Below are 25135 nucleotides of genomic sequence, written 5' to 3'. Positions count from 1 at the left end.
TTGCATCACATTTCATAATTTGTGGATAGCAATAATCACTCATTCCATTCAAGGGTCATTCCAGGTAAACCTTCTTTGGAGTTTCTACTTCTACCAGCACAGTGTAATATTTACTTCTGTCATAAATTAAACAACTATATATATATATTTATGACCCTGAGCTCAGGAATAAGCAGGTCTTGAAAATGGATGGATGGATGGGTGTATGTGAATTTCACAGACACCCTGCCAGGTGTAACAGAAGAACCCAAGGAAAGAGCTTCAGGACCTACCAGAGGTGAAGATTACTGCAGGGACTTTGTAGAAATCGAATCCAGTTTCCCTCTGGTCAGACTTTGCAGACAAACTCTAAGGATTTTGACAGGTTTGCGCTGAAAAGAGGAAAAGGCTAAGCTTCGTCATGTGCCACTAGATGATCCAGAAGGGACTGAAGCTCAGAGTGGAGCTGCTACTGTGGGAGTTGATGAGCTGATGTTGATGAGCTGGGCTTGATCACTGCAGTGGAGTTGGTTCGGATCGTGGTGGAAGGGAGAACAGAGGGAACTGAACAGGAAGACACACAAAAATACAGCCAGAGGGTCTGAACACATGACTTTGGTTTTGGTGGTGTTGATGATACAGTAAGACCTGTTGATGCCTTTCTAGAGCAGTGTTTCTCAACTGGTGGGTTGTGAACCAGAACTGGGTCACGGAGCTGTTTTGATTGGGTCACAGCTTCATGGGCAGTTTTAAAATACATATATATTTATAGAGAAAATGTTTTTTAATTTAATTTGCAGGACACAAAATACAATTCAATAATTCCAATAACTAGACATAGTAGAAAGTGGGCTAGCGTTTTTATTTTTGTGGAATAAATTAGAGTTCTGTTTGGGTCGCGACATCATGATGATGATGAGGGAAAAAATGTGGGTACTGAGACTCCACCAGTTGAGCAACACTGATCTAAATAGATGTTGAAATTGGCCGGAGATGGTCCACTTGAAGCAGCAACGTTGATCAGTAATCAATAAGTTTTGAAAATCATCCTTCCTGATTAAATGAAGAAGAGGATGGGGCAGGGGATGCAGCCTTGGTGCCGCCACATCTTTCAGGGAACCTCTCCTCCAGACTTCCTCATCCAGCAAACTACAGTCTCCTGCCTGGGATTCCCTTCTGCTGAATGCCTTTGTGACAAATGGAGAGTGAAGACAAAATAAGAAACTTGCAACTCCCTGAGTGGGTGTTGCAATCAAAAACCAGCGAGCGTAAAGAGACAGACTTCCGCACACCAGGAAGCTCCCATTAAAAGATTTGTTCTGAGCGAGTGGCGCTTTGAGCAGCTACACAATATAATCAACAAGGAGAAACACATGACACACACGACAAATAAGAAACCTGAGGCATGAATACAGGTGCAACAGGTATGGATACCAGATGCAATTATGATAAATGGCAGAATGGAAACTACACCAGGAGGATCAAAAGATGATGGGAAAATATGCACCACGCGTGAATCTATGTATATTTATGACGGCGACACAAGACATAATTTGCAAGTCCGAGGGAGAGCAAATAGGTTTGAAGCGTCACCTGCACGCAATACAATCCACTGACAAACAGAAGGACGCTCCCCTCTGCACGACTCCGCCATGTTTCTTCACAGTCTCTGTTCTTGCAATGGAAATGATGAATAACGCTGCTGTGCTATTTGCTACAAAGTGGGAACCCTCGCGTGGCATTTCATCGTTTTTGATTTTGATGCTGTCTTTCACAGCGGTGACACCGAGGCGGGCTGAGCATCTGCGTGCAGGTGACAGCAGCTATTGTGCTGGGCTGGACTATAATGGCAACAGCTGTGGCGGCTGAGGCGAGGCAGCGCCGTGCCGCTCGCTTTAGCTCTCAAATCTCAAATTCACACGCACAAAAAAAGAAAGAAGACAAATGGCTTTCTGATCTAATTTTATGCCCATTTGGAATTTCAACATCTCATCCTCATTATCAGGCCACATCCCCATCACCGCGACATTTGCACTGAGGGACTTGTTATTTTCACCTTGGGTGAAAGGAACGGAGGCATGAGACGGCGGAGAAGGGCAGAGCAGAGCAGGGGGAGGGCCTGACTCATCGCTGTGTGGAGGCACTGAATCATCTGGAGGCCTATTGAACGCATCCTCCATCTGATGTCATTATCGCCCCAGTGAGCGTCCCGACCCTGTTCTCCGCTGATCCCAGGGACTCCAGGCTGCAGGCAGAGTGGGGGAGGCTGTGAAGAAGAGACGGACGGAGCCGAAGATGCTTATAAATAAATGAGAGGAAAACCGCGTAGCGGACCAAAGGGGAAATCGACTTGTGGGCAGGAACTCTTCCAGGTGATACAAAAAAGCAGCAGCATGAAAGTGGAGCTGCCACAGGTGGCGCCGCACCGCTGAGCACAACATCTGCTCGGAGCGAGCGAGCGTGTGGGTTTTCAATCGATTGGGCCGGAGTGATCGATGAGCTATTTGTTGCAGAGCAGAAATTCTCTGTTCAGACTACAAACACACCACAGCCAGAGTTGCGTTACAGTCATTTCTATTTTTTCTTTTATTAGAAATGGACCACGTTCCAACCCAAGCAGTATATATATATTTATCCAACCTTTTTAATGTGCCATGCGTACAAAATCAGAATCAAAGTGTCCATCGGTTAGTGCCTGCTAAGGTTTTGTATCGGTAAGGGGTGAAGTTGGGGGAGGGGTGGGGTTGATATCAAAGTCTTTCTTCTGTGCAATTAATATTACAGATATGTACATTCAAATTAGTCAGCCTCAAATGTCGAGCGTCTTTGCAGGAAAAAAAAGAACCCGACGTTGAAAGTAAAAAGTTACAAAAAAACCTTCAAATTAAACAATATAGTTCTCTTTTAAAATAGAATTAATTAATAACTATATCATGAAAATGAGTTAAATTATGATTGCTTCACTTAGAACCATAGGCACGTTGTAGATAGGTGAGGCATTGCCAAAAAAGTAGTAGAAGAAGAAAACAGCCAAATGCAGGTCATGAAGCTCCTCCCCTCTCGCCAATGCGGCAGATACTCGTGTAAACAAAACCACAGTCGTTCCCCGGCCTCTGGACAGACCACCTTACAAATCAAACTATAGGGAGAATTAGAATTGAATGGAAAAAAAAAACAAACCCAAAGCAGATCAAGGTTTAAAGGTTTCTCACAGGGTTGCTAGCCAATATATGTGCTAAACAGAGAAGGAACTCTTTCAGAAATGAGTCATGGCATCACAATGGTCGGTTTCTTTGGTAATAACCAGCATGAATCCATCCAACTGAAACAATCGCGTGAGATAATCAGTCATACTGAAAACGTGTACATTTGCCAACATCGAGTTGCATCAAGCCTTCTTCAACATGCAAGCATGTGATCTCCGTGGGTATGGACGTGGACGTCTGCTTTCATTAAAAACAACAACAGCAACAGCAACAACAGCAGCATCACCTGGGCAGGATGCAGTTGAAAGACATAATCAACACTTGTGTCACATGATCTACAAGTCACATGAAGTACAAGAGGTGAGGGGTTTGTGATATGAAAGAAATGACTTTTTTTCCCCCCGCGGTTCGTCTGAATTAGTATAATAATCAGCATTTTACAGTCGTCTTGATGTCAGAATGGCAGTAATTAAAGGGTCCTTTCAAAATTAAGATGTTTTTGCTAATGCACGTCAAACTGGAAGAGTGGCAGAGTTTTAGAGATACTGGCTGTAGAGATATTTCTCTTTGTGTGGACAAACTGCAACAACGCTGAACTTCAACGTCCAAAAACAGAACAAAAGACAAAACTCGACAATGTGTCTTTTCAAAAAAACCCGACTCTGTTACTGCAAATAATCCTTCCGAACAGAAACACTGCTCTTCAGTAGACTTCTGATCAGGTTGAAACGCAACATAAATTCCAATGTATTTCTAAAGTTAGCTTTGTTTGCTAGCATCTATACGTATACATGCAGATATATATGTATACTCTCTTATGTGAATCAAGTTTGCTTTTTGCCCTGAATAACCGGGTCAGGTTTCTTGTAAAGACACACCGCCCTCAAGTAGGTTTCTAAGCAGTAAGATAAGCACCACTGGTTAGGTTCTAGTTCAATTGTACAACAGAAGACATGAGGTACCTAAAAAAAAAAAAAAAACTAAAAAAAACTCACTATTAGACATCAAAATCATCATAAAGGGATGATCAATTCTCCGCGTAAGAGGACTGATTGGGCGGGAACCGTTCCTTCAAGTCCCAATACAAGTGTGTTGGTGGAAAACCAATAGTCAGACACAGATGCAGACGTGTGTCACCAGCATGCTCACATTCATTGCAGTGGGCAAGTTGTGGGAGGTGGTGTAACGCCCCTCTATTAATTTTTCATCACCGCTGTGAAAAATAAGCGAGGACCTCCACTGAAGTCACAACATATTCAATAAAATAGTTAATAAATAAACTGAGGATAAAACAAAAGGCTTTGAAAATTGAGACAAACCGTTTCTTATCTCTTTTTTCCCTCGTCATTAATTTTTCCCGAGTGTTAATTGACAACTATTTCAGTGGTAAAGTTCCAAAGAGAAGCAGCTCTGACATCTGATTGGATGCACGTGGACCAAATATGCTGCAGCGCGGCGTGGCGGCAATTTAGTCTCGTCGGAGGTTGAAGATCGAAGCAATTTTGAGTCTCATTGTGACAAAAGCCAATCATTCCGTTCCGAGTGGGTGTTACACACTTGTCGTGGAAATGCGACGTGCACATAATCTGGGATTCCTGCGGCCGGTCGCTCGTCTTTTCCTAAACAGAAGAAGGACCCCGAACGCGACCGTCTATTTCTGTTGTATGAGGAGCGGAAAGAGAAGGAGAGAAGGAAGCGGGAGAGGAAGTGGCGGGATGAGCTAGTAGGTCGGCACTTTCTCCCCGTGGTGACTAATGAGACTCCACTGTCCTGGGCAGTATTTTTAGGATGCTGTGCATGTCCACAGAGACATACAAGTCGCCAAGGTGACCCGTTTTTCTCCGAACATCAACTGCGGGAACCCAGAGTGTTTTGGGAGGAAGAGAGACAGGACATAAAGGAACACGCTCCCTACGCCCCCCTTTCAAAAGGTGTCAGTTTTGGCACTCTTAATGTCCTTTAGCTCCGCCTCCGTCTTGTAAAAAAAATAAAATAAATTGAAGAAAATAATTGAAAACAATCAAATGAATGAAAAGGAACGGCATGCTGATATTCTGCATTCACCTAAGGCAAAAAGGATTGTGAGTAAGTGTGGAAAGTGCTCTTCGGCGGTCGCCCGTCCACGGCTCGTGTGCCGAGTGGTGCAGAGGGTTGGTGGGGTGGACGGTGGCCCCGTCACTGGGTGGAAAGCACTGGGTGGTCGGGGAGGCTCTCGCCTCCGTCCTCCGCGTCTTCGGTCCGAGAGGACCGGCCGAGTCGGGACGAGCTCCTCTGTGGGTCGGCTATCCTCCTTTCAAGGGGACGCGCTGAGGTGCTGGGTGGACTTGTTGGGGTAACTGATGGCCAGGCTGATGGCAGCGATGTTCTTTATGGCCTAACAGTGGGGGGAAAAAATGATATATATTTATATAAAAGGTTTGTGAGTTAAAGGCTGAAAAGAGAAACTGAGTGTGAGGAACCTGGTCAACCACCTCTGCTGCGCACTTCATGTAGAAGAATAATTGTGTGTGGGTGTAGATTCAGGACGGAGGTCATTAGCGACCTTCAATGACCTTCAATAACAATCCAGACTTCAAGCATCAGCTCAAACTGTCTCATAAAGGTGCATTATGTCTGGATTTGATAATCAGGCTGAAAGTTCCTATGACAAGGCAACAACAAAAGCGTATTTTTTTTAAACCTGACGCATCAGTTGTGTTGGCGTGGCGTGCCTCATCAGCTGAACATAAGGAAGTGAGCAAACCAGGAGAGGCGCTCACCCCTCTGGAGTGACAACAGCTGATGGGACACGACTCACCAGCCAACCCTCTGAAGTGGACAGCAGAGGTACAACCAAACACGACAGGTTTGAAAAGACCTTCTTTTGTCTGGTCATTGGAACTTTGGTCATCCATCCATCCATCCAACCACCCATCCATCCACCCATCCATCCATCCATCCATCCATCCATCCACCCATCCATCCATTCATCCATCCCTGCCTTCCACCATCACTGCCTCTATCCTACTTTCTATACCCGCTTTTCCTGCACTTTCCCAATTTGCCTGCTGTCCAGGAGGAGGCTGGCTGAGCTGACCAAGACAGGGACCTCCTGGCAGGAGGCGAAGTCCACCCCCTGAGAAGAGAGCGAGGTGGAGATCTATGGTCGACCCCCCGTTACTTGCCAAGGTGGCAAAGAGGATTAAGAAGAACAACAAGAATTTGCCTCCTGTGCATGTTTTTGGACTGTGGAAGTTGACTGAGGAAGCCAGAACCCAGAGAGAACCCACACAGTCACAGGGAGAACATACAAACTGCACACCAGGTCTGGGATTGAACCCACAACATTCCTGCTCTGAGGCAACAGCGCTCAACACTGCACCATTGTGTCAGCCCACCTGGTTATTTTTTTTCAATTATTTAGTTGATAAGAATCTTGGATGGATGGATGGATGGATGGATGGATGGATGGATGGATGGATGGTTATCCAATGTCTGAGAATTTTCAAAATATTACACACCAGAATTAAAATCACAGCCTGTAAAACAAAGTGCTGTGATTAATGGAGAGTCCCACTTGAAATATATCTTACATTTGAGAAACGCTGCCTGAACACTTGACTAGTGCAGTAAATCAAAAGGCCTGCGTACAGGTACAACACGATGCACAGTGAGTAACGATGCAGAGGCCTTGTGCGGCTGCCATATTTCAAACTAAATCTACAGTGGGTGTCTGGAGAAACGGCAGAGGCTGGCATTCAGAGTTTTCTGCGGGGAGTCACCTCAGGACTTCCATGAATGGCCTGCGGCTGCTAAGAACCTTTCTTTCAGATTCGACCCTGACTATTCTACAGCTTTTCAGCTTGGTTTGGGTTTTTTACCAGGAAGAACATCCTTGGACGTGGAGGATGGAGGCGACCTTGATGACTGCCCACAGGGGCAAGCGAAAGCAATGACCAAATATGAGTGAGTTGTTTTCTTTGTCCGTGAAGCACAGACGACCAATAAGGCTTCGCTTTCCAAGAACTGGCCATTATAATGGCAAGACGACCGTGTCATCACCAACATCTTCACTGCCAGCAGAGCAGAAGGATGCAGAGCTACCAGGAGATTTTCAGCTTTGAACGTCACGACACAGAGACATTACGGCCCGGCGTGCTAGCTTGGCGTGCTAGCTTGGCGAAACAGTTTTAGAGTGTAATTCCTCCACAGATGCAGTAACAGAAACACTGTTTCTTAGAGAGTTATCAGTGTTTAACCGAGAAGGACGACGGGAGGAGCAAACACCATCCAGCTGGGACGCTAAAAAACATACAGCTCGTTCACATTAATCCCATTGTTGTTGCGTGTGTTGTTTTTTTTTAATTCATTGTTGTCATGGTAGCTATGACTGTTCACCTGTGATTTTGTTTATCAAGCTGACAGGTATTAGATAACCGCTCCACCGAGCCGCCCACCATGTTTTCCCAGCAGCTCCTCATCCTCTGCTCCTTTTTAAGTGCCTTCAGGCTCCTCTGCTGCGTCACGGGGTCCGTGGTGCAGAGGACGCCGCGGCTCGCTCTGCCGCCACCATAATGGATTGTAATTACCAAATACATTAGTCCCGAGTGAGGCCCACACACATTCAAAACAAGAGGAGGAGGGGCTTGCCGTCGGTCAGGGGGGGGAGTGGGAGGGGCTTCTGTGTGTCATCCGCTCTGCGATTCACCGACAGATGCGACTCCGTACCCGGGCTGACTCAAATCGGCCCAAAGCCCCTGTGTGAGTTTTGGGAATCGCATAATATTTCTCTCGGGCGGTCGACTTCCTGGAGCCACTATCGGCCATCCTGGGTGGCGAGCGGCTACCGGCGGAGAAAATAAAAAAACACAAAACATCAAAGATAACCGGAGCGGCGGCAGAAGGCAAGACTTTGAATTTGGGAAAAGCCGAGACGTAATTAACAAGCGAGAGGAACATCAAAGGTGACCTGAGAGAGGCAGGCTGAAGGCGAGACTTTGAATTCAGAGGGAGCGCCATGTGAAAAAAAAAAGAAAAAAAAAGTCATCAGTATGCAAAAAACAAAAAGAGGACTTGCCGTGGCGGTGTGACTGAGGAGCTGCTCGTCCGTGGTCATGGCTAGCAAGTACTCCTGGAGGACGCCCTGGGCCTGCGGAGAACATCAAAGCCTGCTTAGACACCGGCTCTTCCCACATGAACTCCACATGCAGCTTTTGCTCGAAAACACACACACACATACATACATACATACATACACACACACACACACACACACACACACACACACACACACACACACACACACACACACACACACACACACGGAGTAAAAGCCATGAATGAAAAACAAATTCTCAAGATTGACAACCCTCAGTCAGTTACATGAGCAGAATAAAAATCCCCTCACCCCCCTAAAAGTACGCAGTGTTGACACAGTGGGGATTATAAACAAAAACTTGAGGAGATCCTCCATGGCGAGGACACGCCGCCAGTTAGGTGAGCAGCGAGAGCTGGCAGAAGGAGGCGGCGAGGCCGCGTCGGACGCAGGGAGAGGGGCCGAGACGGGCCGAGAGACGGGCCGAATGGAGGTTTTACAAGGCCGGAGACACAGTCCAGAGCCGCGGCACTCTATTCATCTCGCGAGCGCCCTCCCCGATGTTTATGCTGGGGAACATCCTCGGAGCACTTGTACCGCGCGCGACACGCAGTTTTGATTTTTCTAAATATAACTTTCACTTCCTGAGGCACCGAGTTCACGGAATCTCGGCGGACTCGGCCATCTGAACTCCGTTTGCGCGCAATGAGATCGGGGAGGTGGGGGGGGCGCAGGAATGCAAACCCGCACCAGTTACTAAATCTTTAAAAATAAGTCGGCGCGAGGCTCTCGGACCTAATATGGCCACGGACGGGGGGTTTATGACATGTGAGCAGCCGCTGATTAGCTTCCCACGATTTTACAGCTGAGGCAGCGCGGAGCTGCTGGAGCTGCTGCCTATATGTCATCATCGCTGCAGTTAAGCTCATATGTCAACATGCTGTAAAGGCCATATGCCTGGGTCGCCACTCATGCTTCTGGAGGAGGGTGGCGACAGGGAGCGCTGCTCTGGTCCTTGCAGCCGATGGAGCTTTTTCCATTTTAGGTAAAATAGCATCATTCCCTCCTTTCTAATCCTGCCCCCCCCCTCCTTTAAAGCGACGCACGTGTTGAAGACATCCTGGAACAGCGGACGGACACCCGTATCATCGCAAATCCCCGCCTTCATTCAGGTGCAACACCCCGTGACTTTATTTTTTTTATGTTTGTTTTTGTGTGTGTGTAAGACTTCAGAGCCACATCCTGGACCAACAACAAACCCAGCGCACGGAGTCGACACCCACAGCGTGAAGCGGCTGTGCGCTTCGGGTCGAGCAGACGCGGTGCTTCGCCGGCCGGTCGGCGATTAGAAGAGTCGGTGGGTGGGTTGGGAGTCGGTGTAGGGGGGCAGGTCAGCAGCATCACTCCTGAGGCGAGCGAGCGCCGAAAAACAATCCCATCCCCGCAGCGCTCCTCGTTCACCCTTCATCTCACCCCCACTGCAGGCGGCGGACCAAGTGCCGCCCCGAGGAAAGGAAAAAGGTCACGCTTTGCAATGATGGACACTGCGCGCATAAAAAATATACACAATGATGTGGAGCTTTTCTGCAAAAGGGAATCCCAGGCCGCCACTGCCAAGCGCTGCTACTGCCCCCTGGTGTTTGCTGACAGGGGTTGCTCTGGACGAGGATCCTGTTCCTCAGATTACCACAAAAAAACACAACTGGTGATTCAACTCAACAAGCAGGTGGTCATTTTAGTAGAGGATTGGCAAAACGGAGCGAAGTGAGGAGGGGGGGCATGCATCAGCTGAGACAGTGAAACGGTCCGCAGAGGGGAAACTCCACGCTGCCGGCGTGCGAATAATCCGCGAGACCTCTCTCGATGAATAATTCAAAGACGACAGCAAGAGAACGGCCGCACGCATTGCAAGATAGCGCCTGCTCCTCCTCCTCCTCCTCTATTCTTCTCCTCCTCTTCCTCCTCTCGCAGGCAGCCTGCAGGCAGCCAGCATGACTCTGTGCCGCCTGGCAGATGGCAGGGACCGGCTGTGGCCTGAGCCCAGCAGAAAACAGGTGGGCAGAGAGAATACACGAGATGGACAGGGACAGATATAGACTGAGGTAAATCATTTAAAAAAAAGGAGAAGATGATGAAGAAGAAGAAGTGCTCATTTAACCTCATGTCTTATTTCAACTTGTTTTTAAACTGGAGTCGGCAGGCAGACACACAGAGACTCCAGTCGAGCCTGTTGTGTGTCTAACCTTCCAAGCCGCCGCCGCCGTAGTGAAAACATCCACTGCAGCTCAGCAAACAGCGGCAGCGCCGCGCCTCCAAGGAAATCAGCCCCTCGTCGCTAAGTATGGCTCTGTTTTGTTTTTTTTTTCAAGGGGCCGCCGTGTGATTGCGACAACAACAGCGACGGGGTGCGCGCCACTCACGCTGGCGTGGGCCTCGGCGATGAAGAAGAGCTCGGTGAGGGCTCTGTGCAGAGGCAGCAGCACAGTGACGCTGGTGGGATCCTGGTTCAGGCCGCTTTCCATCGTCATGAAGAGCTGCCACAGCGGCCGCAGCAGCGTCACCTCGCAGGCTCTGCGGAGCAAACACAGCAACAGTGAGGGGGGGGCAGTGACTAGAAGACTGGACTAAAACAGAGCTCCTTCAACAGAGCTTACAGCAGTTGAGGGAGAAACTTCAATAAGTTTTTCAATATAATTACAGCAGTCGTAGCAGCTCTGGATGCATAAAGTGAAGCTTTATTGATAATATACCGTATAGTCATAAAGCCTTCTTTTATTTCTATAAGATTTATACACACTGACAACATAAATGGTCTCACTGAAAGTGCTTCTAAAGTTGGAAAGGAATGTAATGGAAGACTTGAGAAGAGAATGTCTCATTCTTCCACACAAAGTCAAATGAATTTGCTCCAATATGTTTGCGTTTCTCTCCTAATGTGCACTACTCTCTCTCACTCTCTCTCTCTCTCAGACTCTCTCTCTCACGAAGTGACATTGTCACTGTGACCAGAGTGCGGTTGAGTCGGTCTGCACATAGTAAATGCAAATTCCAAAACACATCCTGCTCCTCATTTCCGTGGCGGTAACATCGGAAATCATGAAGGCTTTCATGCAAAGTGTGTGTGTGTGTGTAGGAACTAATATACAATATTCAGGTAAAACTGTGTGGATATCATCATTGCCCAGGTCCTGCTGAATGTATTGCTGGATTTCATTCATTATTCAAGACTGAATGTGCAGAGAGTTAAAAAAACAAAAAAAAACATGCATGCGCAGTATATATATATATATATATATATATATATATATATATATATATATATATATATATATATATATATATATATATATATGTATGTGTGTGTGTGTGTGTGTGTGTGTGTGTGTGTGTGTGTGTGTTTGTGTAACAGAGAATGTTTGTGTAAGATGCTACAAGAACAAAGTGAAAAAGAAAAAAAAAAGGGGAATGGGTGAAATGTTCGGCTGGACTCTCACTTTTGGGACGGACGCTTGAGGAGGCGAAGCAACAAGTGGATGGCTTTCAGGCGCTGGCCACCCGTCTGGCGACAGGCCACGCCCACCTGCCACTCCCAGATGTCGTCCAGCGGCAGGTGGACGAGAACTTGGTCGTCTCTCAACATTTGCTTGAGTATCTCGAAACCTGACGAGAGACGAGAGAGAAGGCGAAGTTGGAGAGACCCTTCAAACAGGTTGCAGCAAGAAATTTGAGCATGCGGCCCCCTTCGCGGCTGTGTACTTTGGCACAGCGCACCGCTATAGAACACCATGGGTGCAGAGAGGCAGAGGCAAAGCCTCCCTGGTTTTAATAGGCTCCTGTTTAGAGTCGCCCCCCAATCTAAACACTGCTTGAGTCGTCGCTGAGTTCTCCTCTAGCAGGCCAGCCAGCACAAATGCAACAGCGTATGTGGTTTTTGCAGACAGTACCTGTCTGGAAACGTCCTCTGTAGCCTCCCGTCACCGTAAACTTGTAGCCCCACTCTGTGTTGCTCATGTCTGACATGAATTTGTAGTACAGAGTATCACCTGAGAGACAGAGAGACAGAAAAAAAGAACAGACCAAATTCATATGATGACGACTTCGCATAAAATGTATAAAAAACAGGTCAAATGGGACAAAAAGAAAAAAGGACGCAAAAATGGTTTGTTAGGTTTTGTTTTCAAATATTTTCTCACCAGGAATCTCAAAATCGGACCATTTCATTGGGGAACCACTGAAGTTGTGGACGTCATGGAGGAAATCGCTGCTGCTTGACATGGTGACTTCATCACAGCCTTCCTCTGTGTTGCAGTGGGAGTCAAACTTTATTGACAGGTAGATGGCCCCCGGGATGTGCACCTTGTCCTGACAAGGGGAAGAAAAAAAAAAAGCCCACACGCAATAGAGCGTCAAAGAAACAGAAACAATCAATTACCCCACAAGGCTGAAATGGGGTAGTTTAGTCTTTTGTCAAATCTGATCTCAACCAACCAGAAGATGAAAATTAAACAAACTGAAACAGGACCTGAAAATCAATGTTCGCACTGTCCCGCAGGTTCCGAGTGAAGAGATGCCACAATTGCAGCAAACAGGCGAGTCGTATTGAAATTCTGTTAAGTGGAACCAATCAGACGTCGGACCCACCTCAAACTTGGTGTTGTTGTCATACGGGTGCTTGGACTCTCTGACTTGCACGGCCATGCCGGGCTCCTCCATGAACTGGCAGGCGGTGAGAGACAAACTGCACAACATGCTGGTGCTGCAGCCCTTCAGCACCCTCTGCAGAATCTAATCATGGATGGACATAATCACATCAGTCCCACATGGAACATGATTTGATACACAAACAACAAGAACCGAAGGAGAGACAGACACACACACATACTTTCCACTCAACCTAAAGGAAATATTAACTCCTCACAACTATATACGCCACAGTGGGGAGTTTATTTCAATCAACATATATCCTTTTAGCTCCTCTCTCCCCACTCCCACCTTCTCATGAAGGGGCTTCTCCTCCAGCTGCATCAACATGTCCAGGATGTAGGCCATGTGCGAGGCGCCGTTCAGCTCCAGCGCCTCCTCACTCAGCGCCGTGTCTTTGGGCCAGTCGGCGAGCAGCGAGGCCAGGACGTGGCGCGCGTACAGCGTGGCGATGGCCTGGTTGACCTTCACCAGGTACTGCCGCACCGCCCGGTTGCTGCGCACGTCCAGCTCCTTGTGCAGGAGGGCGGAGCTCTTGGTCCGCCTCTGCTTGGCGTAGCTGATCTGCATGTCGCTCTCCGAGTTGGTGATGAGCTTCTGCGCCACCACGTTGACCTCCTCCGTGGCCTTCTCGCAGTGGCTTGGCTTGGACTGCGGCGGGAGACGAGAGGATCGTTGGCCAACGTCATCCTACCGAATGAATGTTGACAGAAACGGATCCTCACCACGCACGGCACCACGATCATGTCGGTGTCCACGGCCTTGGTGCTCCTCTCCTCGGAACGAGGGCGCCTGGTGGGCTGCCACTTCTGAGCCAGGGTGCGGATGGTCTCGTCCGTCTTTATCTCCTCGCCATCAAACCTGCAAAGGGGCACGGCAGCAGAATGAAGAGGGAAGCAAAAGGTGAAAGAAGAAAGACACTTCCATAACCCCAGACGTGGGATGGAAGCGAATATGGAATGCTGACCTCTTCTGCACCTCCAAGAAAAAGGAGTCGGTTTTCTTCATCTGCAACTCGTACATGGCTCTCAGGATGGGAAGAGGGGCGTTTAAGGCATCATGTGTGATCTGCAAGGTGGAAGACGCGAAATGATCTTATTCCATAATTCTACATTTGGTCTTTTGAGGTGTTTACAGGTTGCGTTGCTCATCACCTGGAAGCAAATCTTGGTCTCCTCGTCCAGGCCGTCCAGGGGGTCGGGCTTGTTGAGCTCGGTTTCGTCGGTGCAGCAGCTGGAGTGGTCCGAGTCGTGCTCCTTGTCCTGCTCTCTTTGGTCTCGCTCTGGATCCTGGGCCATGGAGTTGATTTCCCTCTTGGAGGAGTACAGCATGATGGACAGGATCTCCAGGTCTCTCAGCAGCCACAGCTTGCTGAAGCCCGTCCCCTTGCTGCACTTCCTCACCAGCAGCTGGGTCAGTCCTGACAGCTGGATGTGCTCCTGAGCTTGCGCCACCCCATGTTTCTGGGCAAAGGGAGAGAAAAAAAAATAGAATTAGACACGGCAAAAATTAAAAACGATCCAAACGTGCAGATTTCTTCACGTGAGACATGTACCTTCAGCGTGTTGTAGAGGCCTTTAAGTGCCAGGGAGAGAACCCAGGAAGCCTCCACAGCGTCCGGACAGCCGTTGTCATGGCTAGTCTGCAGCAGGTGGCTGATGATGGAGGTGAAATTGGTCAGGTAGCGACTAAGCAGCGTCTTTGAGGGTCCCTGCCCTGGGAGCGTAGCCACGGTGGCATCCTGAGACTGGATGAGTTGGTAGTCCTTCACTGTGAAGACAAAAAAGGGAGTGAACAAATGGTTAATTCCATGTCTGTTCCTGTGCACAGGCAGCGCTCCAAGCCGCGAGCTGAACGAACCTGTTTTCCTCTTGCGCGTCTTGACGTCGACCACAACAGCGTGGTTCTTCTCCGTGAAGTGTTTAAGCAGGATCATGTTATGCTGCTCGTTGGCGTTGTCAATAAACACCGTCTGGGTGCCCACACACAGTACCTGAAGGACACACACAGGATGAAATGCAGGGCAGGGCGGGGGGGCAGGGTCACACCTAATGACATGATGTATGTTGGACGTACCTGAGGAAAGCCGACCAGCACCAACAGAGTGAAGAGATTGGTGCGTTTCAGAGTTTGTGGCAGCTGATGGATGCAGTGGTCGGCAAAGGCGGCGACGACTGGGCTCCACTCAGGACACGTGTTCAGACGGTGCAGGATGTCGGCAACAGTGCACGCCCAATCCAGACCGATACGACTGCCAAACAGGGGGGAAAAATTTAAAAATTAATTGTGAGAATATCATCAGAGTGGCGGCAAATAAAAAAGAAAACACAGATAGTACAATCGCATGCTTAAAAACGTACTGTACGACACAAAATACTCAGTTTTATGGTGTGAATGTCCATTGTGGGTTAATCCTGGCATGTACAGCCTTATGTAGATATTATAAATCCAAAAAGTAAATGTTTGGATGGAATGTTAGACTCCATTAGAGCATGATTATTTACAACCCATATATTCTAACAGCCATCAGATAGTAAAATGATTGTTGTCAGTCAGGATACAATACTTGTCTTGGAATTACATTAAGGTTCTACGAGTCGAAATTAACACAACGTTTTGTTTTTTTCTTAAACACAACATTTACGTAATCAAGTAAAAAAAAAAAAAAAAAGAGAGAGAAGAAAATGCTAAATACACAAGAGTCTAGCATCTAAGTTGACAGACCTGGGGCAGATAAACGCCCGCAGCTGTGTCACGACTCAAACAACAACCCCTTTTGACGCCATTACAATGACTTCTCTTATTTCCCCCGCTTTCTTCACCTGTCTAAGCAGACAGCGCCGAGGCTGAAAAGCAGCTGGGTGGTTTTCCAGCCCACGCTGTCTGACCCAGGACCGTCTCCTTGCGACAGCAACTCGTATTTGTCAGCCAGGGCCTCGGTGATGGCAGCGTCGGCGTCCGCTGGCGAGATACAGAGCAGCAGCTGACCCAGCAGCCCCAGGGTGAGGTGAAAGGTTTCGTTGAGGGAGCCGGCGTTGGAGACGACTGCCCTGAAGAGCTGAGGCAGGATGGAGTTCACGCTGGGCAGAGACAGCGTGGTGCCCTGAGGAGCAACGAGGTATGAATAAAGAGCAAGTCAAGGACAAAGTATATATATGCTATTTACAAGATAGCTGTGTTTTAATTTCCCTCTCTCTAATCTCTATGAAGACACTGTTAGCTTTCTGGTGATAAACAGAAAGACTGCGCTGCATTTGAAAAACACTGATGTGATGTATGCTTTGGCGTACCGGTTTGGCTGGTGGCAGCATGGCAGCCAGGAGTCCCAGTATTCTCTCCCTGGAGCACTCCGAGAAGACGTGCTCCTGGAGGGAAGCCTGGGGAAGCCTCCCCTCCACCTCCTTAACGTCAGACAACGCTGAGCTGAATGTTCCCGGTGCACTTTCTGAAGCTGGCGGAGGAACAGATGCACAAAATCATGACCACAGTCACAAAACATGCGTCGCGAAAGTGAGTGCCGCAGTGGTTCCAAAGAAGCCGCTTACTTCGGACCACGACAGGAGAGAGGGGGTCCTCGCTGGACACAGAGGGTGTCTGGCTGGGGCTGGGGGAGTCCAGTGTATCCTGGGCCACCAGCTTCTTCTTCTCTCCATCGCCAGAGCTTGGCAGGGATGACACCTCTAGTGGTGGCCTTTTCTCCTCACTTGAGGGCTTATTCTATTTAGAAATGCATAAGACCGAGGTTTGCAGGTGAAAAATACAATCTAGTTTGGCTGAACATTTGTGTGACTTTCTTTTTTTCTACACCAGCAAGACACTTTCCAAAAACACACCTTTAAATTTGTTCAAAATTCATTCTAACAGACGGCTAAACTCTGCTGGGTGGTTTATATGCCTCTATCTCCCATCATTCATTTACATAAGTGACTGCAGACCTTTACCTTCTGCTTGGGCGAAGTGGGGGAGCAGATTGCCGCAGTGCTGCCGGGAAGAGACGAGGTGTCGGTGGCGGTGCTCAGCTCCTGTGAGGACTCCGGAGAGACTGGACACAGCTCACTGTCCGAGGACAGTTCATTGGACGACAGCAAAGCGAGCAAAGCTGAGGAACGCAGACCTAACAGATAAAAAAAAGTTAACAATCAAGAAAATGAGACTCAAAAAACCTTTATTGAGGCCAATATTTTTTTTCATTTAACAACTGAAATCAATATATGTGTTAATCAACATGCAAGGTCAAACTAAAGCTCTTAAAAACACTTGACACTAAAGATTTTTTCTGTCATCCCTTTACCCGTATCAACACGAGAGGTCCGTCAAAGGGATTACCTTTGCCAGTCTGCCCCTTGAGCAAGCAGTCGGTGATGAGCTGTGAGCAACATGTCTGCAGGGCTGAGGCCTGCCTCAAGGTGCTGCTGTCCAACGCCACCCCGTCCATCGTCTTCTCGCTGCTCAGCTCCGAGGTGTAGAGGGTGAGAGCGGCAAACAGCAGCCAGGAGTAGTTGTGGATGTAGGGCTGGATCAAACGGTGACGGTCGCTGATCCGTATGGTCACCATGGGGTACACTGTGATCCGATGAGTGGGCAGGTGGCTAGATAGGGAAATGAAAAAAAAAAAAAAAAAAAGAGGTATATGGGTAGACATTGAAATGGATTGAGTTTAATAATATGAAAGCACACAAAGTACAAGTAAAACTCTCAAAGTGCTACCTGTCGGGATACTTCTTTGCATTGTAACAGCCAAAGCACAGGTCAAAGTCCTCGCAGACGTTGCAGTTGATTCTGCTGCCCACAATGAGGCCCCGGCAGTGGTCGCAGGCGTATTCCATGTTGACCATTTCATGATCATCTTCATGACCCTCAGGCTTGGCACCACCTGGTACAGGAAATAAACAGTCAGATTGAATTTTGCTGTGGAGGTGTCGGTCGACGCAGACAACAGATGTCCCTGTCTGGCGACTACTGTGTTTTTGGACATGCAGTTTGGGTTCTCATTGAGGTTGTTTTTTTCCTCCCCTTGCTTCAAGTTTTTTTTAGTTTTTCCTCCCCTGTTTAAGCATCTCCATAGTGTTGCAACTGTACAGAATGTAAAGCCTGTTGAGGCAAATTGTCTCTGTCACCCCAGGCTATGCAAATAAAGATTGATTAACTGATTAACAGGACTACCTACAGCCTCAACAGCTCTATACAAGCAGTTATTCCAGTGTTCTTGCTACAGTTCAAACAGCTGAGGGTGAGGGCTTACTGAGGAAGCAAGTCTTGCAGAGGTCCATGTCCATACACTGCAGGCATCGGTAGCGGTGCCAGGGTGCCATCCTCTCGCAGCCATCACAGGAGATCACAACATTGAGCAGGTCACAGTACCGTGCAATAAACATGTGCATCTGTGTGCAGAACAAGGCAAATGAAACACATTATTACAGCTTCAGTGGCAAACCTGCATCCTCACACCATCATCCATTTAAATATATTTTATAGAGAGGAACCATTACCATTTTATCAAACAGTTTTATTTATGACCAAATTACCTAAATACCATGTCTATGAAGCCAATCCAACATTATGAATCCCTGTTCATTGAATTCGGAGAAGAACAAGGGGTTGGCAAAAAAAAACAAGGAGGCGGATAAACTGGCCAGTGCCTGATGTCATAGTTGGGCTTGGGAAAACATTATACTGTAACACCATCAGTGGTCACTGGACTGAACTGTAAGCACTTTGTTTTAATGCTAACCTTTTGACAAACATGTCCTCATATATGTATATATAATAATATGACACTAGAACTTTTTAAAGGGAAGGCCTAATAAGAACTCAGTGCCTTTCTGTCTTCCTTGACAACTCAGCAAAATTTCCATGTATGCCAATGGCGGCCATTTGAAAACCAGTCATAGAGTGGGATGTACCTTTCTCCTGTCATCCAAGCACTCCTCTTCATCAATTTTGTCGTACCACTTCTCAAACATGCCGTCCACACACTCATCCATCCAGTCCTGGTTCCTCTTGTAGTCTGCGATTTCATCCTCCTCCGTCCACTGGCTGGAGGTGGATATGAAACATAGACATAGTATTCACTTTGCAATTTCACTGTTGGGTTAAAAGGTTTTAATGTCATTGATGAAAGTTTTGATTGCATGGAGCATTATTGTCTGGGAAGGGCCTCATGTTACCTGACTGCAATATCATGAACACTGATGTTCTCCTTGGCCATGGAGAGTAGGAGGTCAGGCAGCTTGATATTGAGGAAAAGTGGAAGATCATGTACCTCCCAGTTCATATCTAAAAGGTGCAACAGGTAGGTCTGCACACATGACAGGGCAGGAAGTAGGGCTCTGCAGAACAAAACAGGACAAATTACATCACTTGAAAGTAAAAATGACACAGAGCTAGCACACAGCGTTGTCTGTTTAGTCTTTAGGTGTATTGTAATGTGTGCTATCACTGTGCGTGATGAGGAACATACTTTTCGTTGAGGCTACTGAAGCCTTGCACTGCTTCCACCAGCATGAGCACCAACTCATGGTAAGACCGTCGCACCTCCATGCCAAGCTTCTGCCCGCAGTCTGACAACTGAGAGAAATAACTGAAAAACAAGCAGGGAAATAATGTCAGATGTATCGACTTATGATGCAACGGGAAATAATCTCTGTTCGGTGCTCTCAAAAAATATGTTTGAAGAGCTAAAAAGCATGTAAAAAAAACAAACAAACTGTAATAACTGGAATTTTACTTGGTAAAGTCTTTCTGGCATGTGAGCAGCTCCTGTAGAAACAGGATGCAGGGAGCTTGGAAGAGGTGTGGCTTTCCAAGAGAGTGCAAACACTGCTGAACTATCTCCAGGGCCTTGCACACGCTCAGGGCCTGGGCTCTGCTGAGGGACAGGGTCTGCAGGATGCTACAGCAGAGGGAGCAGAATATTGAACTCACTGGCTCTTTCTGAAAGCTGGTGTAAATCTCATTGTAAATGCTGAAAGGTCCACACACCTTGCTGTTGTCAGAGCCTGGTCCCTTATAAAGTTGAGGACGTGTTTGATCATTGGGTGGCGATCCTTGATGGATGAGGTCATGAGGGGCTCTTCAATGGATCGACACGACAGAAGGCGCAAGCGAGACCGGCTGAATGGGGCTTTGCGGGGGAAGGTGGAGGGCGAGGCCGGTTCGGCTGTCTGGCTGGACAAGCTCTCCGAGGAGCTCTTGTGGCCCGACTTGCTGTGCACGCAGAGGTTTTGGTCTTGTGCTGCCGCGGGCTGGGTCCCTTCGGCGGCGCTAACGGTCAGAGACGCCAGAGACGGGCTGGCCTGAAAGTCCCCTTCAGAGATGGAGCTCGAGCGGAGAAGTGGAACACTAGTGCCCCCTGTCTTTTTGGAAGAATCACTGTTCTGACACGGCACTCTGCAAGGGCTGAATCTGAACAGCAAGAGGCTCTTCTCAATGCACGTGTCAGCTGCAGAAAAACACAAGAAGGTAAGAGAGAAAGACAAGATAACTTATGTTTTTAGTATTTGGTTGTTTTTTTTTGTCTTGATTTTTCCATTAGTTTAAACAGTGGCCTCACCGAGAGTCTCCATGTTAACTTCTTCATGTTCACCTTCTCCTCTTTCATCCTGAGTGTTCATTTTGCCAACCAGGTATCTCTGCTTCATCTCCAACTAAAAGAGAAAAAAAATATCTATTTTTTTTACCGTTATGTAATAAACTTGTTTATTGAGGTGCGTTTGTGGGGACTTTGGCCCCACCCCTCTCCAACATCCACATAGACACACTTAGATAATATTGGTAATTAATCAATTCACATTGGTGAGTGGATAAAGGATGAAGTTGTTTTTGTTGTTGTTTTTTTACCAGAGGTTTCATGGGACCCCATGGGAGGGTTTTATATGAGCACATCTCATAGGTAAATGGTGAATGGACTGCACTTATACAGCGCTTTCCAACACCTTCACGGTAACCCAAAGTGCTTTACAACAGCCTCTCATTCACCCATTCGCTCAGACACTCATACACCAGTGGGTGGCTGCTGCCATGCAAGGCGTTGCCAGCCCCATTGGGAGCCATTTAGGGTTCAGTGTCTTGCCCAGGGACACAACTGGGATGGAGAGGGATGTTATGCTTTTCATAGGTGGGACGATAAGCATAAAACAATTTAAAGGGGCCGCACGTTTGAGGCTCCGCCTGCCTAGTTTGGCCTCTGGCCTCAGCAGTCCCACCCACACATCGTCACAACAACAAGATGCTGAAGAGAACCACTCACCATCCACGTCCTGATGCTGTCTGCCAAAGAATAAACCTGCGTGAATTCTTCGCCGAGACACGATTTGCCATCCTGATTGACTATTGAGACAAAAAAGACCAAGAGAGACAGGAACAGCTAAGTCAGTCAATCTGTTAGAATCACAGGAGAAATAGACTTGGCTGCTTGTCCACTGATTGCTCCTAACCATAGGTCATGAGGGCATGGGTGAGAGCCGGGGTGTGATAAACCATGGCTGCCCATATGGCATTCACAGCCTGGTCCGTCTTTGGTCCGGCTGTGATCTCGTGCCTCACTATGTGTTTCCTGCAGGAGTGCATAATGGTTCTCATCAGCTCCGTTCTACTGTCCGCCGGCTCCTGCGAAGGGTTCCAGCGGGCGTAATCCTCCAGGAAGCGCGTTAACTCATCAAGGCTCCAGTTGTTTGTCTGGAGAGAGAGAGACGAGCGACAAAGTGTGTGAACATAATGATGCTCATGTGGGATCACGTGGGGATGTCCATGGAACAGCTGGATTGAGCAAGTCTAACCACACCTGGTCCGTTTTAGTCAAAGTTGACTCCCTTGCTTCACTCAAGCCGTGCCTCAGAATGGGTTTCCATAAAGGAGAAGACTGAACATGTGACATTTTCCCAGGAGGAAGCTCTTTGACACTCCGCATTTCTAGAACAGACAGCAACAAAACAAAGATCAGTAATGTGAATCCTTCTCTCAGGTGGAAAAAGTTTCTAAGGCCGACCCCAACTCATAACTTACAGTCTAGAACTCATATCATTTACAAATAGGGATAATGCAAAAGTCTCACCATGAGGGGATTTCAGGGCAAGGGTCCTGGAGGCCAGCCGACCCATGAGGCGAGCTACCAGCAGCTGCAGGTCTGACATCCAAGAAATAGTGATATCTGGGAGGCCCAAGGCTGTCACTGTGAACTTATATCCCCACTCATTATTACTGCTATCAGAGTGGAAGAGGAACTGCAACTGAGGGCCAGCATCAAATGTCACCTTCTGCGGAAGCGAAGGAAATGAAGACGGTTAAGGCTCAGGCCTCGCGGGACCAGAAAACATTGTTTGTTCGAAAAAGGAGAGTATATAAAGTTCCTCGCGCCTCACCTTGGGCCACTTGTCCGTTCCAACTTTCATGTCGTAGCGGACCTTTCCACCCCGAGAGTCTGTGAACTCCAGGTAGTCGCACCTGGGAGGATAATGAGCACAGAGGATTGTCTGTGAAAACGCATCTGTAACGGAGGGCGATAAAAAGGTCAGGACCCCCCCTCCGACCCCCTCCGATCCCCTCCCACCAGAGCGCTTACCTCTCTTCTGTCTCGCAGCGTTGGTCAAACTCCACCTCAAAGGTGGTGGCACCGGGACAGGCAAACATGGTGGTGTCATGGCGGCTGTTCTCATAGTTGTGAGGGGACTCCATGTTCCAGGTTCTCAGCACCACTGGCTGCTGGGGTTGACTCCAGCTTTCCTGCTCCATCTGACAGCCACACGTTAGAGAAACATATGCTCTTTAACAAACATGTTTGCTTAGTTTATATGCATATTTTCAAATTTGAAGACTTTCTCTGTTTCTTAATATTGTAGAAAACAAAAAAATGAAACAAAATGCACATGAAAAAAAACATTTTCATGATGTGATATTTGAGGCAACGAGGCAAGTCTTTTTTTAAAATACGTTCAAAACAAATGCCAATAAGCAGTTTTGCAAGTTTACCTTTATTTCTTAAAAATGACTGATTGCATAGTGGAAGTAGAAAAAAAGGCCTGCACTGTCAATAGTCATCATCGCATGTAAATTGTTCTCAATCTTGATTTTTGATTTGATGTGTGTTGCCAACATTTTGGTCAGGTTACCCTTGTGAGAGAGATCTTAGATCTCAAGGGCTAATTAACCTGGATACATGAAAATAAATAATTCGGCACTCCAGCTTGGCAAAATGAAAGGCTTCTAACTAGAACAATTAAGTCGTGCACAAGGTTCCATGTTTTAAGCTTTCTGTTCATTTACACGAAGGGATAAGAAAATATATTCATTGGGCTAAGTCCTACTGTTTGAATGGACAGACCTTGGAAAAGATGTCCCCGGTATCAACGGCGAGGCTCTTCAGCAGCTCCACCACAGAGGAGAAGCTCCTCAGCAGCGAGCTGTGAGGAATGTCCAGGGAGCACAGCTCCAGGAGTAAAATAATCTTCCAGAAACACAAAATAATAAAAGTCAACTTCATGGGACTTTCAAACGGGATGATTTGACATTTGGAAGAAAATTCTTTTACCAGTTGTCTAAACACTGTGGTGAGGATGGAGCTGCCAAGTTTCTCAATGATTTCAGCAGCAGTGAATCTCTCCAGCAGAGAGCCGAGGGTGGCTTTGGCACGTCCCAGAAACTGATCCACATCTGTTAAAATAAACAAATTAACAGTTCTATATAAATAGGGCAGATTGGTCTTATAAGCAGCAGTGTACACTAGTACAGAACTGGAATAAGATTATTTGCGTCAAGCAAAATGTTGCAATATCTCACATTTTGCCAAAACGTCTCTTGCCAGGTCCATGTTGACGGCAGAGGGGGATCCGACTTTGAGCTGCAGGTAGCACCAAGAGAGGAGGCTGCCCTGCAGCGCCCAGAACAAGGACAGCAACACCGTCCTGCTCGCTCGATCGCTCCCATCCACCATCATGGCCTCGCACTGAGGGGACAGAGATGTTTCGGCAAGGAGGAGGAGCGTAAGGAAAGTGAACAGAGCCATTTTATTCTTCATAGGGCGTGGAAATCTGAAGATTTCTTACCTCTCTTGTTGCCACCAGCAGCAACGTCTCCATGACTGACAGTATGGGGGTGACCTCAAAGTCTGCGGGAGCTCTTTTAGGCGGGAGCAGCAGAAGGCCACTTGGATCCTTGTCACTGCACACACACAAAAAAAATAACAGCGGTTGCTGATTCATTCCTATCTGGATGTGTGGAAGTTTTTGTCCACATATCTACAAGTTTTCTCACCTGAAGTAATTGCATAGTGATTCAAATGTCACTTTGGCTGACTCAAGCTGATCCGGAGTGATATTTTTCTGTAGAGAGACGTCATATCACTGCATCGTATCATTCTGTTCAGCGCAGGAATTCTCGTTGATATGCGCCAGGAAGTGATGTGAGGCAAAATGACTCAATACTCACCATCATGTGGAAGAGTTTTTCCCGCCTGACATTTTTGTCAGGGAAGAAAACTGCTGCCCCGCTAAGAATGGACTTTTTTGCCTCCATGTGCAAAGCCTTCTCCACTGTCGACTCTCCTACTGGACCATCCACAACTGAAACAGACACATGCCAAAGACAAGTTAGCCCGCGCACCTAAACCATCTTCATGCCAAAGTGCATGAAGCCCGGCAAGCTCTTACTGTGGCACAAATGACTGTAGAGTTCCGAAACGGCATGCAGGGAGTCGGACACAGGCTCCGCACAGCTGGAACCTGATGCGCAAGCTGCGGCGCCCTCGTTTGGCTTTGTGCTCCCGCCTTGGCCTCGGACTTCAAGTGGGTTGGGCAGCATGGGGAAACAGTTCTGCATCAGCTGGAGCAGCAGCACTCTGCTCTTTAAAATCTCCTCCCCCTCACTGAAACAAAGACACAACTCCATTACACATGGCAACTAGAACTGAGGAGGGTCAAGTTATGAAAAATAAAATCACTTACATACTGACAAGTTTAGCAGCCAATCAATTAAACAAAGAGAGCAGTTACGGAGTTACTCACAACTTCCTGAGTTTACTGTAAAAGGTCCAGAAGAGGTTCAGGTTGAGACCAGTAAAGTCGAAAAGTGACTTCTGCTTCACGTGCGAGACATCCTGTCAACACAAAGCCGAAATCTTCATTATGTGAACAGTTACAAACATACAGGATTGTGAAAAAATAGATAAATAATAATAATAATA

General features: G+C 47.5%; 1 protein-coding gene across 1 annotated transcript in view; it reads right to left on the bottom strand.

Annotated features, from left to right (window-relative positions):
• Positions 1-2536: 2536 nt before the first annotated feature.
• zzef1 (zinc finger, ZZ-type with EF hand domain 1) overlaps positions 2537-25135 on the bottom strand; it is a 28748-nt gene continuing 6149 nt past the window's right edge. The window contains exons 14-54 of the mRNA XM_076020109.1: positions 24957-25048; positions 24603-24817; positions 24382-24515; positions 24208-24275; positions 24000-24114; positions 23734-23899; positions 23486-23607; positions 23279-23401; positions 22520-22689; positions 22320-22401; positions 22013-22214; positions 21743-21870; positions 21396-21636; positions 21209-21288; positions 20513-20606; positions 19942-20401; positions 19688-19852; positions 19421-19540; positions 19128-19289; positions 18864-18996; positions 18203-18341; positions 17668-17833; positions 17287-17549; positions 16902-17074; positions 16506-16677; positions 16251-16411; positions 15783-16063; positions 15037-15211; positions 14821-14953; positions 14516-14730; positions 14115-14423; positions 13928-14028; positions 13686-13821; positions 13252-13611; positions 12901-13044; positions 12453-12621; positions 12204-12302; positions 11754-11919; positions 10680-10830; positions 8242-8313; positions 2537-5559 (exon numbers count right to left, since the gene is read on the bottom strand). Coding sequence (XP_075876224.1) covers positions 5479-5559; positions 8242-8313; positions 10680-10830; positions 11754-11919; positions 12204-12302; positions 12453-12621; positions 12901-13044; positions 13252-13611; positions 13686-13821; positions 13928-14028; positions 14115-14423; positions 14516-14730; positions 14821-14953; positions 15037-15211; positions 15783-16063; positions 16251-16411; positions 16506-16677; positions 16902-17074; positions 17287-17549; positions 17668-17833; positions 18203-18341; positions 18864-18996; positions 19128-19289; positions 19421-19540; positions 19688-19852; positions 19942-20401; positions 20513-20606; positions 21209-21288; positions 21396-21636; positions 21743-21870; positions 22013-22214; positions 22320-22401; positions 22520-22689; positions 23279-23401; positions 23486-23607; positions 23734-23899; positions 24000-24114; positions 24208-24275; positions 24382-24515; positions 24603-24817; positions 24957-25048 — 6738 coding nt within the window. The 3' untranslated portion in view covers positions 2537-5478. The remainder of the gene's footprint in view (positions 5560-8241; positions 8314-10679; positions 10831-11753; positions 11920-12203; positions 12303-12452; positions 12622-12900; positions 13045-13251; positions 13612-13685; positions 13822-13927; positions 14029-14114; positions 14424-14515; positions 14731-14820; positions 14954-15036; positions 15212-15782; positions 16064-16250; positions 16412-16505; positions 16678-16901; positions 17075-17286; positions 17550-17667; positions 17834-18202; positions 18342-18863; positions 18997-19127; positions 19290-19420; positions 19541-19687; positions 19853-19941; positions 20402-20512; positions 20607-21208; positions 21289-21395; positions 21637-21742; positions 21871-22012; positions 22215-22319; positions 22402-22519; positions 22690-23278; positions 23402-23485; positions 23608-23733; positions 23900-23999; positions 24115-24207; positions 24276-24381; positions 24516-24602; positions 24818-24956; positions 25049-25135) is intronic.

This window comes from Nelusetta ayraudi, unplaced genomic scaffold, assembly GCF_046127955.1.
Source record: "Nelusetta ayraudi isolate G7.1 ecotype Tasmania unplaced genomic scaffold, CSIRO-AGI_Nayr_v1 ptg000011l, whole genome shotgun sequence".
In the NCBI taxonomy this organism is placed as follows: Eukaryota; Metazoa; Chordata; class Actinopteri; order Tetraodontiformes; family Monacanthidae; genus Nelusetta; species Nelusetta ayraudi.
This window is presented reverse-complemented; position numbering and strand designations above follow the sequence as displayed.